Raw genomic sequence first — 12588 nt, forward strand, 5'->3', positions numbered from 1 at the left:
TTGAGAGGAACCCAACGCACTCCCTAGAGCAGATGTTTGATAGATGTTTGACCTACCATAGGTGTGTGTCACTGATATAAAATTGATCTCTGTTAATAATACTTATTCGAGAAAGGTACCCTTTAGCCAATTTAGATTCTCCTCTATCGTTAAGAGAAGAAGAAAAATATCTCAAGCATGCGGGGTCTCAAGTGCCTTCAACTCAAAATAACCCACACTCCAAAGACTCACAACTGCAGGGCAGTGGCCCCTCCTGAACAACTACACTATAAAAACTCTGAATATGTTATACACTAGATTGCCTACCTGGCATTCGAAAATACAAGAGTGTGATTTCTAATATTGAATATTAATCCATAAGTTAATCGGCATTCCTATTAATAATCAGATCTTACTGTAATAAAACACCTTTCACTAAAGCAGCCAGGCTGACCCGCTGCATCAAGATCTGACCAATGGGAGAGCAGAACTCCAGCCAATCACTAGACGGCAGGCCGTACACAAGCCGACGAATCAGCGGTGGCAGAGCCTATCCTTCATTTGCATAACGTTGGCTACAAATAGACAGGCTCCCGAGGCGGACTCCATTTTCTCTTCTCCGGAGAAAGCCGAGTCGGTATGCCCGAGCCCGCCAAGTCCGCGCCGGCCCCGAAGAAGGGCTCCAAGAAGGCGGTGACCAAGGCGCAGAAGAAGGACGGCAAGAAGCGCAAGCGCAGCCGCAAGGAGAGCTACTCGGTGTACGTGTACAAGGTGCTGAAGCAGGTGCACCCCGACACGGGCATCTCGTCCAAGGCCATGGGCATCATGAACTCGTTCGTCAACGACATCTTCGAGCGCATCGCGGGCGAGGCGTCGCGCCTGGCGCATTACAACAAGCGCTCGACCATCACGTCCAGGGAGATCCAGACGGCCGTGCGCCTGCTGCTGCCCGGGGAGCTGGCCAAGCACGCCGTGTCCGAGGGCACCAAGGCCGTCACCAAGTACACCAGCTCCAAGTGAGCGTTCTCCGAGGCACCATCCAACCCAAAGGCTCTTTTCAGAGCCACACGGTTTCACCAGCAGAGTTGTGCGACTGGCACTCGCTGTACTCGTAGCTTGGGGTCCGGTCAGGTTAGTAGGGACCTCCGGGACGCCACCGCCCGTAGCCGAGGTCGGGTGGCGGGCTCCCCGCCCGTGACTCTGACAGCCGTGGTGTGCACACGCGTCCCCAGCAGCGGGAACGAACGCGCACTGGAATGGTCCCCACTCGCAGCCCTCGCCCTTGGAGCCCCGGATCGCCTTCCTGACAGGTGTTCGGGCGCGGGCAGTGCTGGAGGGATCTCTAAGCTCCGAGGACTGACCTGGAGGCCCCGGGCTCCCGCCTTCTGTTCAGTGTCGCCCCACAGGGTGGGGACGGCCACAGGGACCTTTGAAAAGCGCGCTCTTTACAGGCGAGGGTTCCTCTTCGGTGCCACAGGGCTCGCCACCCCGGGTTCTTTGTGTGGCTCGGATTCCTCCCCGCCTCCCCCCGCCCACGCCCGCCTCCCTCTGCCCCACTCGCTTGCTCCGGGCTGTCCGGGACCTGGCTGGACACCTGCTGCGGGTCTGTAAGTGTGTTGGGCGGCTGAACGCTCCAGTCCGGACACCGGTCCCTAGAGTTAGCGGGCGTGGCTGTACCCTTCCCTTCCTCAGCTGCTCTGAAAAGGCGTTCGTTACATTTGATGCTTAGGGGTTACGGGGAAGACTGCGTTCCCCTCGCGCTCTCCTCCCTGACTCCTACATGAGCTGCGAAGACCTTTCTGGGCCTTCAGCCGCCTCCGTCTCCTCCCTAGCGCAGCCACAGGAGGAGAAGGCTGGCTCAGCACCCCGAGTCCAGCCTTTTCTGTCACGGGCGAGTCCCCTCCGAGCCGTCCACCTGTCCTGTCTCCAGCCCCGGCCCCCCAGCTCAGTGATCCCGGAGAGAAGCCCCGACACCCGGGCTCAGAGAGCGGAGAAGAGCAGGACGTGCGTTTTAACATTGTGATGCTGGACACCAAGGTCTGGAAGGTTTGTGGTTTGTGAGCACCTGATGCCCAAGAGCCTACACCCCGAAAGTCAAAAGTAGAATCGGTCTCCTTGCCTCATTTCTCCGCACGCTGCCATGTGGAGGCTTCCTTTTCGAAGTTAGGTGAGAAAGATTGGGTCCAGAACACCTCACCTGTGAACGGAAAGACCTAATGCACCCAGGAATAGCTAACTCTGTCCTCCTCTATCCCTTATTCTCCCAAAAAGGCAAACAATCACAAGGAAACAAGTATTTTCTGGTTGCCAGAATTAAAACTGCACTTCAAATTCTGATCCTCTTGTTCCAGTCTGAGATAATACCAAACTCTCCTGTGCGTAGAGAATCTACTTTCCATACCAGAGGGAGCCCAGTTCTGGAATAAAGCACCTGCTCATGTATTATTCCTCTCAGGGCCTTTCAGGGACCCCTCCCCTACTGCACAACATCAGAAATCGAGCCCATAGCCTGCCCCTCACCTAAAACTCAAACCAAATCTCAGAGGATTCTTTCCCTCTTGCTATTTACCTAATTTTTTTATTATTAGTATTCTTTTTTTTCTTGGTTTGATTTTTTACACTGTCAGGAGTTCCCTGTGACGACTCCAGCCTCCAGGATTTTAAAATGTTCTCTGCCTGAAATGTCCTTAATTCCGCTGCATCCCTAACAAACACACGCACACACAGTTTTTTAAATCAACAACTCACCTTTCCACTCAATCTAAACGCTATTGGAGAAGCTGAGCCACACTAATAAAGTCTCTCAGAGCCAGCCACAAAGGACTGGCTGTATTCCCAGCCCCAGACTAATCATTACTAAGTGGCTGGGACCCTCAGGACTACTGCGGTTGAATCAGGACCTGATCCCTGAGACTAGTGAGAAACTCTGCCTTCCCTGGAGCACAGGACAACACTGAAAAACGTTAGAGAAAATGGGTGGGGGGAGGTCATGGCACTGCCTGATACAAAGCCTTCTAGGCAGAAAGAAAGAGCATCCATTTGGTCATTCCTATCCAGGTGCCAAACAATTATGTCCTGAGGATTCAGAGCAGGGCTTCTAACCTTATGAGTGCATCAAAATCACCTGGAGGCTTGCTGGAGGACAGATTACTGGCCCCACTCCCAGAGATTCTGTTCCTTGGCTCTGGGCAAAATCTGGGAACTTGGCTTCCTAACAAGTTTCCACAGATACAAATGTTGCTTGTAGCTACTCTGCTTTGAGAACATCTGATACATGGAGAACAAGCCAAACAAAACCCTTCCTGGGAGGGGGGGTGGGGTTCTGATGGTAAAGTTGAGCTTATGACATATGAGGAAAGGAAAATCAGGAGTGCCTGGGTGGCTCTGTCAGTTCAGCATCTGCCATTACCTCCGGTTATGATCCCAGGGACCTGGGTTCAAGCCCCACATTTGGGCTCCCTGCTCTGAGGGGAACCTGCTTCTCCCTCTACACCCACCCCACTCTTGTGCTCTCGATTTCTCTCAAATAAAATCTTGTTTAAAAATGAGGAAAGAAAAATCAGAGGAGAGTTGAAGCAATTCCTTTATTTGGTCAGATATTGATTTCCTCTGTGTGAGGTATTAAGCTACAGCAGGAAGTGTTGGACAAGAGACCAAGAGAGGAGAGATCATCATCACACTGATGCCTCAGCTCAATCATTTCAAATAGCAGTTCTCACCGCTATGAAATCATTTGAGATAAAACAGGTGCCGTGCCCTGATACTGATGAGATGATGCTTCCAATGAGGAAACCAATGACCTAGGGGCTAGGTAGTCCAGGGCAAGGGACTGTTGGTACAATAAAGTCCTAGGGCAGGGATGACTTTGTGCTCAGGGGTGGAAGGGATCCAGGGTGGCTCAGAGGCTGGGAGACTTGTAAGCAAAGGTCAGGTGTTAGGACATAAGGCCGAGGGTTAAACGGGTGCCTGAAAATGTTGGGCTTTGTGGGCCAAAGAAGGCACCCAGGTAATTATTGTGTCAAGAGAAACTATTAGAATTTGAAAGCACTCAGGGTGCTGTGTGGAAAATGGTATTTGTGGGTTTAGAGGTAGAAACAAGCAGAAGAAAGAATGGAAGAGTTATTGCAATAACCCTGGTGAAATTATTACAGGTGCTATGGACGAGAAAGTCCCAAGAATTCATTGATGAACACAGTCTCATGGGTAAAGAAAAGTGTGGATGACAATGATGGAGCACTTTCCAGGTGTTGAAGACACTGTGCCAGACTCTCTCCTTAAAGGGCAGCTCACATCATCCTTCTCAACATCCACAGTATCCACATACAACCATTCTCTCTGTCTAGTTGACTAGGGATGAGCCAGGTGTGGGGATGGAGTTGGGACCAGATGGTGCACCTCCAGGTTGTGTGCTTGCCCACAGCCTACGATGAGGCTGAAGTTCTTGGATGAATGATCACCAACCATGGGACAGGCCTGAGGTTTCAGAAACTGGGACAGGACCATTTATAAATCCCCATCAACATTCCATTGGAGGGTCAAGTAAGTAGTTGTAGATATGAACCTGATATTCAGAGGCAACTTTGGGACTGTACAAAGAAATGTTTAAATATTTGGAGTGGCAATTTTACTGTGCTTGGCACACATTAACGCTGGTATTTACCCATGGAGAAAGAATAAGGAATGACTCAAACTTCAGAGAAAAAGAAGGGAGCCAAAGATTCTAAATGCTGAGGAAGAGAATGAAGAGAATAGACTCACAAAAGTCAAGAAAAGAGTATGTCAGGAAAGAGGACATGGCCAACCTATGGTGATGTGTATCAGATGAGGAAAATGACCTTTGCATATGATAAATGGATCTCACTGGAAATTCGGATTATAGGTAACAGAGAGTTACCCCCAGATTTCGGGGGGACAGCTTCAGGAGTATTCCCTCTTACCTAGGCTTTAAGTGTCCGCACTATGTTGTTCCTCTCTGTCTTGGGTCATCATGGATGACTGATGCTGGCACCTCTCCAGCTGGATCAGTTAGATTTGCTTTCCTAGAAACTAGAAAACAGGACAGAACAGAAAGTCCTGCCTGCTCAGCACTTTTGTCAGGGTGGTAGGAGAACATCTCCTTCAAAAGTTTTTTACATTGCTTAAATAAACTGGAATTGAGTTTTTATGGTTGCATCCACAAATCGTTCATCGTTTCACTCACAACTTCTCAGGAAAACATGTAAAGTCCAATATGGTCATGTTAATCATCCTCCACTATCCTGCTCAGTGTCACAGAAGTATTAACTTACCCTCACGTTACTTATGATGGAGAGTGGTTAGTGATTTGCTGCAGACCACAAAGACAGAAGGAGACAGGTCAGGACTTTAAGAGCATGTATTCATAATTTATAGGTCCCCTTCTTTTTCTCTGGGCCTAATTTCATGAGCAATAATGATAATAGTAATAGCAATAATAATCAAAGAGAAAACATAGAGCACTTACCGTGCACCATGCACTGGACAAAATGGTTTGGTTTTATTCACCCCAAACCTATAAGGTCGATACTACTGTTTTCCCCATTTTACAGATGGGGCAACGGAGACACAGAGAGGTTAAGTGACTCAACCAAAGACAACACAAGCACAAATCTCTCTCTGTACAAGGCTTCCAGTTTCATAGATTTTATATATACCTGAGATGATATTGGGAACTTGTAAACTTAACCTATGATTTGCTCAAAAAGTAGACTACTACGTACTGAGGCCTTGTTAGTGTTATTTACCCAGATGGGTGATGGAAGACATTTCAGTGGGCCTTAGGAAAAATTCATGACTTCTTCCTGAATCAGGGTGAAAATAAATTCCTCATTGCTTGTATTTACTCCCAAATCATGTGAGATTCAGTTCGTACTTTCAAGCTTTAACTTTAAGGAGTTATTCATGTCACACAGGACAGATCCACCGTGATCAGTTCCCCTCTGAAGGGCAACTCTGCTCCTCCTGATAAATCCCAGGACCCTTTTCCCTTCAAGTCATTGCTCTGCTATCCCCTGGGACCTGATGTCCCTGCCAAGGGACTGTTGGATCACCTTCTTACCTGGTGGAAAGGGGAAAGCCCAGACCTGGGAGTGACTTCTGACTTTTGCAGCTCTTAGCCACATTCTTACCTGTGTTCCAGGAAAGCGGGGACATGTTGCCTAAGGCTACAAGGCCACCCGCCCAGCTATGTAGTTTATTCTGTTCAAGTGAACAATCTTAATGGGGGGGGGGGGGGGGGGGGGGGGGGGAGCCAGCCTACACAGCAAGGAACCTCTAAGACTCTCCACAAAACCAAACACACTGGGATCACACCAAAGGATACAGGGGTAAGTGGCAGTCTGTGGCATTGCTTAAAGAACCTAAGAACAAGAAAGCGGGAACTCACTAGAAAACCAACGTAATTTTTCCCCTAATCTGCTGATACTAGGGCAAGGTGGGATTTAAACCCTAAAAACCTGGGCTCGCACAGTCAGGATAGGCCTGCATGCAGACCATAGAACCATCATCAACCTGTTAACTGAAGGGACCTCGGAAAGTCTAAGATTCTGTCCGATAATAAACGAAGGCACTTGATTAAAGCACCTTTTAAGTTGGACCTATAGCACGTGTACGTTAGGGTGGTCTTGGAGGAAGATCAGAACCTCTGGAGCAATTCAGTGAGAGGCGTACAGGGTCCTCCCCCCCACCCCCCAGGATATGCCTCACGGACGGACAGGCATGAAGGGGTCAAAATTTAGCATGGAGCCACAGTTGCCTGGGCGAATGAGACCCAACTAGGTGTAGTCTGCCGAAGTAAGAAATTCACAGCGATAGTACAAAGTGAGCACCCTCTTCTGTAGGACTAGATAGGTGGCCCTGAAAAGGGCCTTTGGTTGCAAACTGGGATTTCCTGGAGCTGAACTCACAACTCAGCCGCCGAAGCCGTAGTAGAGGGTGCGGCCCTGGCGCTTGAGCGCGTAGACCACGTCCATGGCCGTGACCGTCTTGCGCTTGGCGTGCTCCGTGTAGGTGACGGCCGTCCCGGATCACGTTCTCCAGGAACCACCTTGAGCACCCGCGGGTCTCCTCGTAGATGAGGCCCGAGATGCGCTTGACGGCCGCCGCGCCGGGCCCAGCCGCCGGATGGCGGGCTTGGTGATGCCCTGGATGTTGTCGCGCAGCACCTTGCGGTGTGGCGCTTGGCGCCGCCCTTGCCCCAGCCCCTTCCCGCCCTTGCCGCGACCAGAATGACCACACCAGAACCTCCCGAGCTGCACGGCCACTACCGGCTGCCGACACGCCGCACTTTTATAACAATGTGACGGACCTGTTTGAAAACCCCAAGCGCAGGGGCGGATCCCACACTCCGTTCCCGCCCATCGCCCTTCTAGCCTTTGCTCAGACTGTGCAGACCCGGAAGGCCGGGCGCCCCAAGCGGAGTCTGTGCCGGGGGAAGGGGAATTCCGTAAATCCTCTCGAGTATGTGATCCGTTGCAATGGCCCTCTGCAGCACTTGCAGCCTCTATGCCGGCCCACCCGCTGTGCGGGCACCAATGCATACGCTTTCCACAAAGACCTCGTCTTCACATTTCCCAAACAAGGGCAGAAATATTTAGATCCTCCTCGCTGTTGTCCCTAGGAGAGGTTTTCAATAAAATTTGAAGCTAATCCTATCTGTATTGCTAAGATTCTGTTCGTGTTATCGACCGATGGGTGTCCGGTCCCTACGGAGGGCGGCTGGCTGGGATGCAGGCTGTCCGGTCCCTGCGGAGGGAACGGACAGAATCGCCTTAAACATTTCAAAGTCAAGTCAGGTTCCACACTGAAGGCTGCGCTGAGCATATGCCACAGTGAGGAGAGCCTGGTTCTGCTGTGAGTCTCCACTCTGCGACTTCAGTGTATACTTAGTTATGCACAGCTTACAGGTAGCGCGGTGTCCGCCTCCACGTTCTGGTGCTCCGGCCTTTGGCATGACCTAGAACGCGGCTCTGGACACAGCCTGCCGCCGTGCTACCTACAGGACCTCGGGCGGGCTATACTCGCTTCTTTTCCTTCCCAAATGTATAAGAAAGTCTAAGTCATAGAGCATTGAATTTTCAAAGGGAAAACCCATGTAAAGCGTTTACTATCCGCAAATATGCACTCACAAAATGATTATGATATATTATTGTGGATGTTTCTCTGCTCCTTCACTCACTATTCGCTCCTCGGAATAATGAGCCTAACAGAGCATCCTAGTTTCCTACAACTTTCTTTCCAGAACTCCTTAAAAATAATAAGCACTGAAAAATTGAATTCAGCACTAATCCGTTTGTGGAGTTCTAGTTGACTTTGTGGGGATTTGGTTTCTCCCCAAGGGTCTGTGAGGAGGACATAGTTCATTAAAGCTGATTTCTGAGTTTGTGGGCGGTGCATGGGAAAAATGCCCGACTTGTGTTCTTACTCTCTGATACAATGACAGGATTTAAGACATCTAGGAACTTGTATAGAACATAAGTCCATCTTTATCTGTACTATCCCTCAATTGAAGCTTAGCATTTCTTCCATTTACGAATATAGGCAGCAAACTTCGATGGGCGGGACCTGTCCTGTGTGCATGTCACCTAAACTGAAGCTCTCAGTGTTTTCAAGACCATTTAGACACTTTATTCCTTCTACACTGTGTTCATTCTTGCTCACAAGAGCTATCTTGTGACTCTAACGGATTAATAAAAAAACACATCTGTTAGGATGCCTAAGTGGTTGAGCATCTGCCTTTGGCTCATGGCCTGATGCCTGGGTCCTGGGATCTAGTCCCACATTGGGTTCCCGGCAGGGAGCCTGCTTCTCCCTCTGAATATGTATCTGCCTCTCTCTGTGTGTCTTTCACAAATAAATAAATAAAATCTTTAAAAAGAAACCACACACATCTGTTAACACTTTACAGTTTGGGGATTTGATAAAGGTATTGTAATATTAATTCTTTCCCATTATAATCCAATGTATATTCTCTTAAACTCTTAAAAACATTGTCCTGGCAAGGGGCCCATAAGCCTTATCAGATATATAAAGAAGCCCTTGACATGAACAAAGAAGGGTCAAAGGGATCTTCAGAGCCTTGAAAGACTCTGGGTTTTGAAAATGTGCACAGAGAAGCATTAGGAAATGACATGAATGTTGGCATGAAATGAATACGTAATAGTAACCTGATGGAGGTGTGTAAGGGTAAATGGCAATAATTTTCTCCTCTTAGCAACAGGAAAGAGATTATAGGGAGAGTGTAGTACAGTGGAGACAGGTGCAAAGGCAAATACCCACCAAGTGCCCAGAAATACAAGTTTGATATTTAGGCAAAAGGACCGATTTGAAGAGACAGTCTTCGAAGTTACTCACATTGAGGTGACTCATAAGCCCATCCATGAAGGTGATAGGGGTAGTACCTTGGAGAGACTCCCTACACTGACATGTCCAAGAAACAGCTCTTCCTTGGTGGCACTGCGTCTCTTTGGGTATAATCTTGACTCTCCTATTTCTTGTATGGACTAAATACTGTCACAGCCTTATGACTCAATGTCTCTGCAATTCCTGGAGTATTAATTATCAAAGAATAATTATCAGATTATCAAAGAATAATCTTCAAATGAGTTTCAAAACCAACTATAATGAATCAAAACCACTTTTTTTCAAAACCACTTTAAAAGAATTAAGAATATGTAAGCTCTATAAAAAGTGAATACACAAAGTAAAAATTATTTATACTAAGCTGATATCTCACCCCTCTTTATCATGTTAATATTTAACCTATAGTGACATTAATTTTCATGTTTCACTTGGATTGACTGAAAGGAATAATCAGTCATTTCTTGATTTTGAGGGGATAATAAAGGAAAGTGAAACCTCCCCCTCTTGAGCTTTGCTGTGTTTCCTTCTTTCACTGTCATAGTGGAACACAGATTGGTTCATGTTTCAAAATAAATATAATATGTTAAAGAGAAAAAAGGAATTTGTGAAGAAAATCACATTAAATCACTTCCTACCATAAACCTATTTCCCATTCAACAGTAAGCATAAGTTGTAATGTGATGCTTTCCATAAATGAAAAATATACTAGTGAATATAAAACACACTTTTAAAAAAGGTCCCCCTCTCAAGGGAATGCCATAAGTGTGTGCATGTCTGTGTGTGTTGTGCATGTATATAATCTTTGTTACTTTAATACCTTCCAAATTTCTCTTTCTCAAGAATGGCAGATTTCTATACCCAAACTTGTACACATTTTAGTAACTGATCTCTACCAAGAAAATCAATATAAGATAATATTTTCAACTAATAAAGGTACCCAACTTCTCTTATGCCACTTCTAAATCTCCTATCATCATCTAAAACAAACATAAGCCAAACAACCAGGTCAGCAGCATCATACTTGCTGCATTTCCCATTTTTCTAGACAAATATTGAATGCAGAAACCCCAACTAACTCTTTTGCAAAAATTTTGGTACTAGACAGCTATGATAAGGTTTTACAGACAAATAATGACCGATTCTTGTCAGAATTAGCAGTTCTTCACCAAGAATCCTTTACTATCATTCTTTGTAGAGAAATGGGGAGAGAGCCTTGTTATTATTTCCCGTCTATGATGAAACAGGTTTTCTGGGCTAAATCTCGATGAGAACTAAGCAGCAGTGTTGACAGATGAGAAGCCAAGATGTATAGACTAGACCCTAGAGAGCAAAGTTATTGAAAGCACAAAGCGAAGAGAATTATATTTTAAAGGAAAATCAAGAGTTGCTCTCTTCTGACCTTGTGAATCTCTCAGGGTGTCAGGGGCTTTTGAAAAGAGCTGAAACCCAGATGATGAAAACTGGAAGAAGAAAACACGAAGATGTCAAAGCATGAGGGGTCCCGCTTCGCTATAGAGTGTAATCAGCGTGTGATTCCTCCCCAGGAAATTTTAATTTTTTTGCTTTCCCCAACTGTAACAAACACAATTCCGGGACAGAGCTGACACCAGGCTGCTGTCAAGTTGGAAGGACTGAGCTCGGAGCCAATCAGCGCGCGGCGTCCTGTTGTATATATACACACGCCACACACGCACGCCGAACCAAGCAGCTCAACTCCGAGACTCGATTTAATATTATTTTTTTCCTTTCATCTTCAGGAACCAAAAACCCACTATGTCCGAGACCGCTCCTGCCGCGCCTCCAGCCCGGCCCCGCGGAGAAGACGCCGGTGAAGAAGAAGGCCCGCAAGTCCGCCGGCGCAGCCAAGCGCAAGGCGTCCGGGCCCCCGGTGTCCGAGCTCATCACCAAGGCGGTGGCCGCGTCCAAGGAGCGCAACGGCCTCTCCTTGGCCGCGCTCAAGAAGGCGCTGGCGGCCGCCGGATCGACGTGGAGAAGAACAACAGCCGCATCAAGCTGGGCCTCAAGAGCCTGGTGAGCAAGGGGACCCTGGTGCAGACCAAGGGCACCGGCGCCTCGGGCTCCTTCAAGCTCAACAAGAAGGCGGCCTCCGGGGAGGCCAAGGCCAGGAAGGCGGGCGCGGCCAAGCCCAAGCGGGCGGCGGGGACGGCCAAGAAGCCCAAGAAGGCAGCGGGGACCGGCACCCCCAAGAAGAGCGCCAAGAAGACCCCGAAGAAGGCCAAGAAGCCCGCCGCGGCCACCGTCGCCAAGAAGGTGGCCAAGAGCCCCAAGAAGGCGAAGGCGGCCAAGCCCAAGAAGGCGGCCAAGAGTCCGGCCAAGACCAAAGCCCCGAAGCCCAAGGCAGCCAAGCCCAAGGCGGCCAAACCCAAGAAAGTGGCCGCCAAGAAGAAATAAGAATACAGAGTAGTTTAGGATCTTTTTAAAGGCTCTTTTCAGAGCCACCCAAACCTCTGAAAAGAGCTGCGGCACTCTGCGGGGAAGGGGGCGTGGCGGGAGGGGAGACTGGCGAGCCCGGAGCGGCACCTACAGGGGCGCCTGTTAAGTGCACACGGGCCTGGGGAGATTTCAAATGGGACAATGATTTCTCCTCTAGTCTGGTAAGTGCGCTGGTTCAACCTAAATTGGCCCGTAGTCCACACGGCGCAATAGGACTAATATACATAGGGGAGAAGTTACTTGCAAAACGAACTTTGAAACCGATTTGCCACTTAATAGAAAGTTCTCCAGCCACCGGGGATCTTTATACTGTATTGGTAGAAAACTATGAAGTATCTCGATGGTCTTTCCATTATCTTAATCATGGAATTGCGCCATCTCCTCAACAAGCACTTGCCCACCAGCTCCAATACCTAGGACGTCAGTTTGGCCACCAGTGGCCACCAGGCTTCCGCTGCGCAACACCCATCCTAGTGGAGGAAGTTTTCTAACAAAAGCTGTCCACACACACTTCTCCGTTACACTACCTCAAAGTTAAAATACATATTGGCGTTGAAGAAGACTTTATAGTAACCTTTGGTAGCCAAGTCTAGACCTTCTGATTGGGTCGAAGCACAGTAACGAGGCAGCCAATGAAACGCTAGAATTGCAAGTACCTTTTACATTCGTATTTGTGACGACACAGTAAAATTAATCCAATCGTAAATGATCTTACTAACCTCATTCGAATGCCTCCTCTATAAATAAACGGGGTCTTACGGTGGCTTATATTTTCCT

At 48.2% G+C, this 12588-nt stretch overlaps 1 protein-coding gene and 2 pseudogenes across 1 annotated transcript; 2 read left to right on the forward strand and 1 right to left on the reverse strand.

Moving 5' to 3' along the window:
• The first annotated feature begins 589 nt into the window (after positions 1-589).
• Positions 590-1054, forward strand: LOC119867694 (histone H2B type 1-C/E/F/G/I). Its single transcript, XM_038584368.1, has one exon. It carries the CDS (start codon positions 619-621, stop codon positions 997-999), a length of 381 nt encoding a protein of 126 aa, XP_038440296.1. The 5' UTR covers positions 590-618; the 3' UTR covers positions 1000-1054.
• A 5851-nt stretch (positions 1055-6905) lies between these two features.
• On the reverse strand, positions 6906-7356 carry LOC119867698 (annotated as a pseudogene).
• Positions 7357-11130: 3774 nt separating this feature from the next.
• On the forward strand, positions 11131-12579 carry LOC119867685 (annotated as a pseudogene).
• The last annotated feature ends 9 nt before the right edge of the window (positions 12580-12588 follow it).

The sequence above is a fragment of the Canis lupus genome, chromosome 35, assembly GCF_011100685.1.
Source record: "Canis lupus familiaris isolate Mischka breed German Shepherd chromosome 35, alternate assembly UU_Cfam_GSD_1.0, whole genome shotgun sequence".
Lineage (NCBI taxonomy): Eukaryota > Metazoa > Chordata > Mammalia > Carnivora > Canidae > Canis > Canis lupus.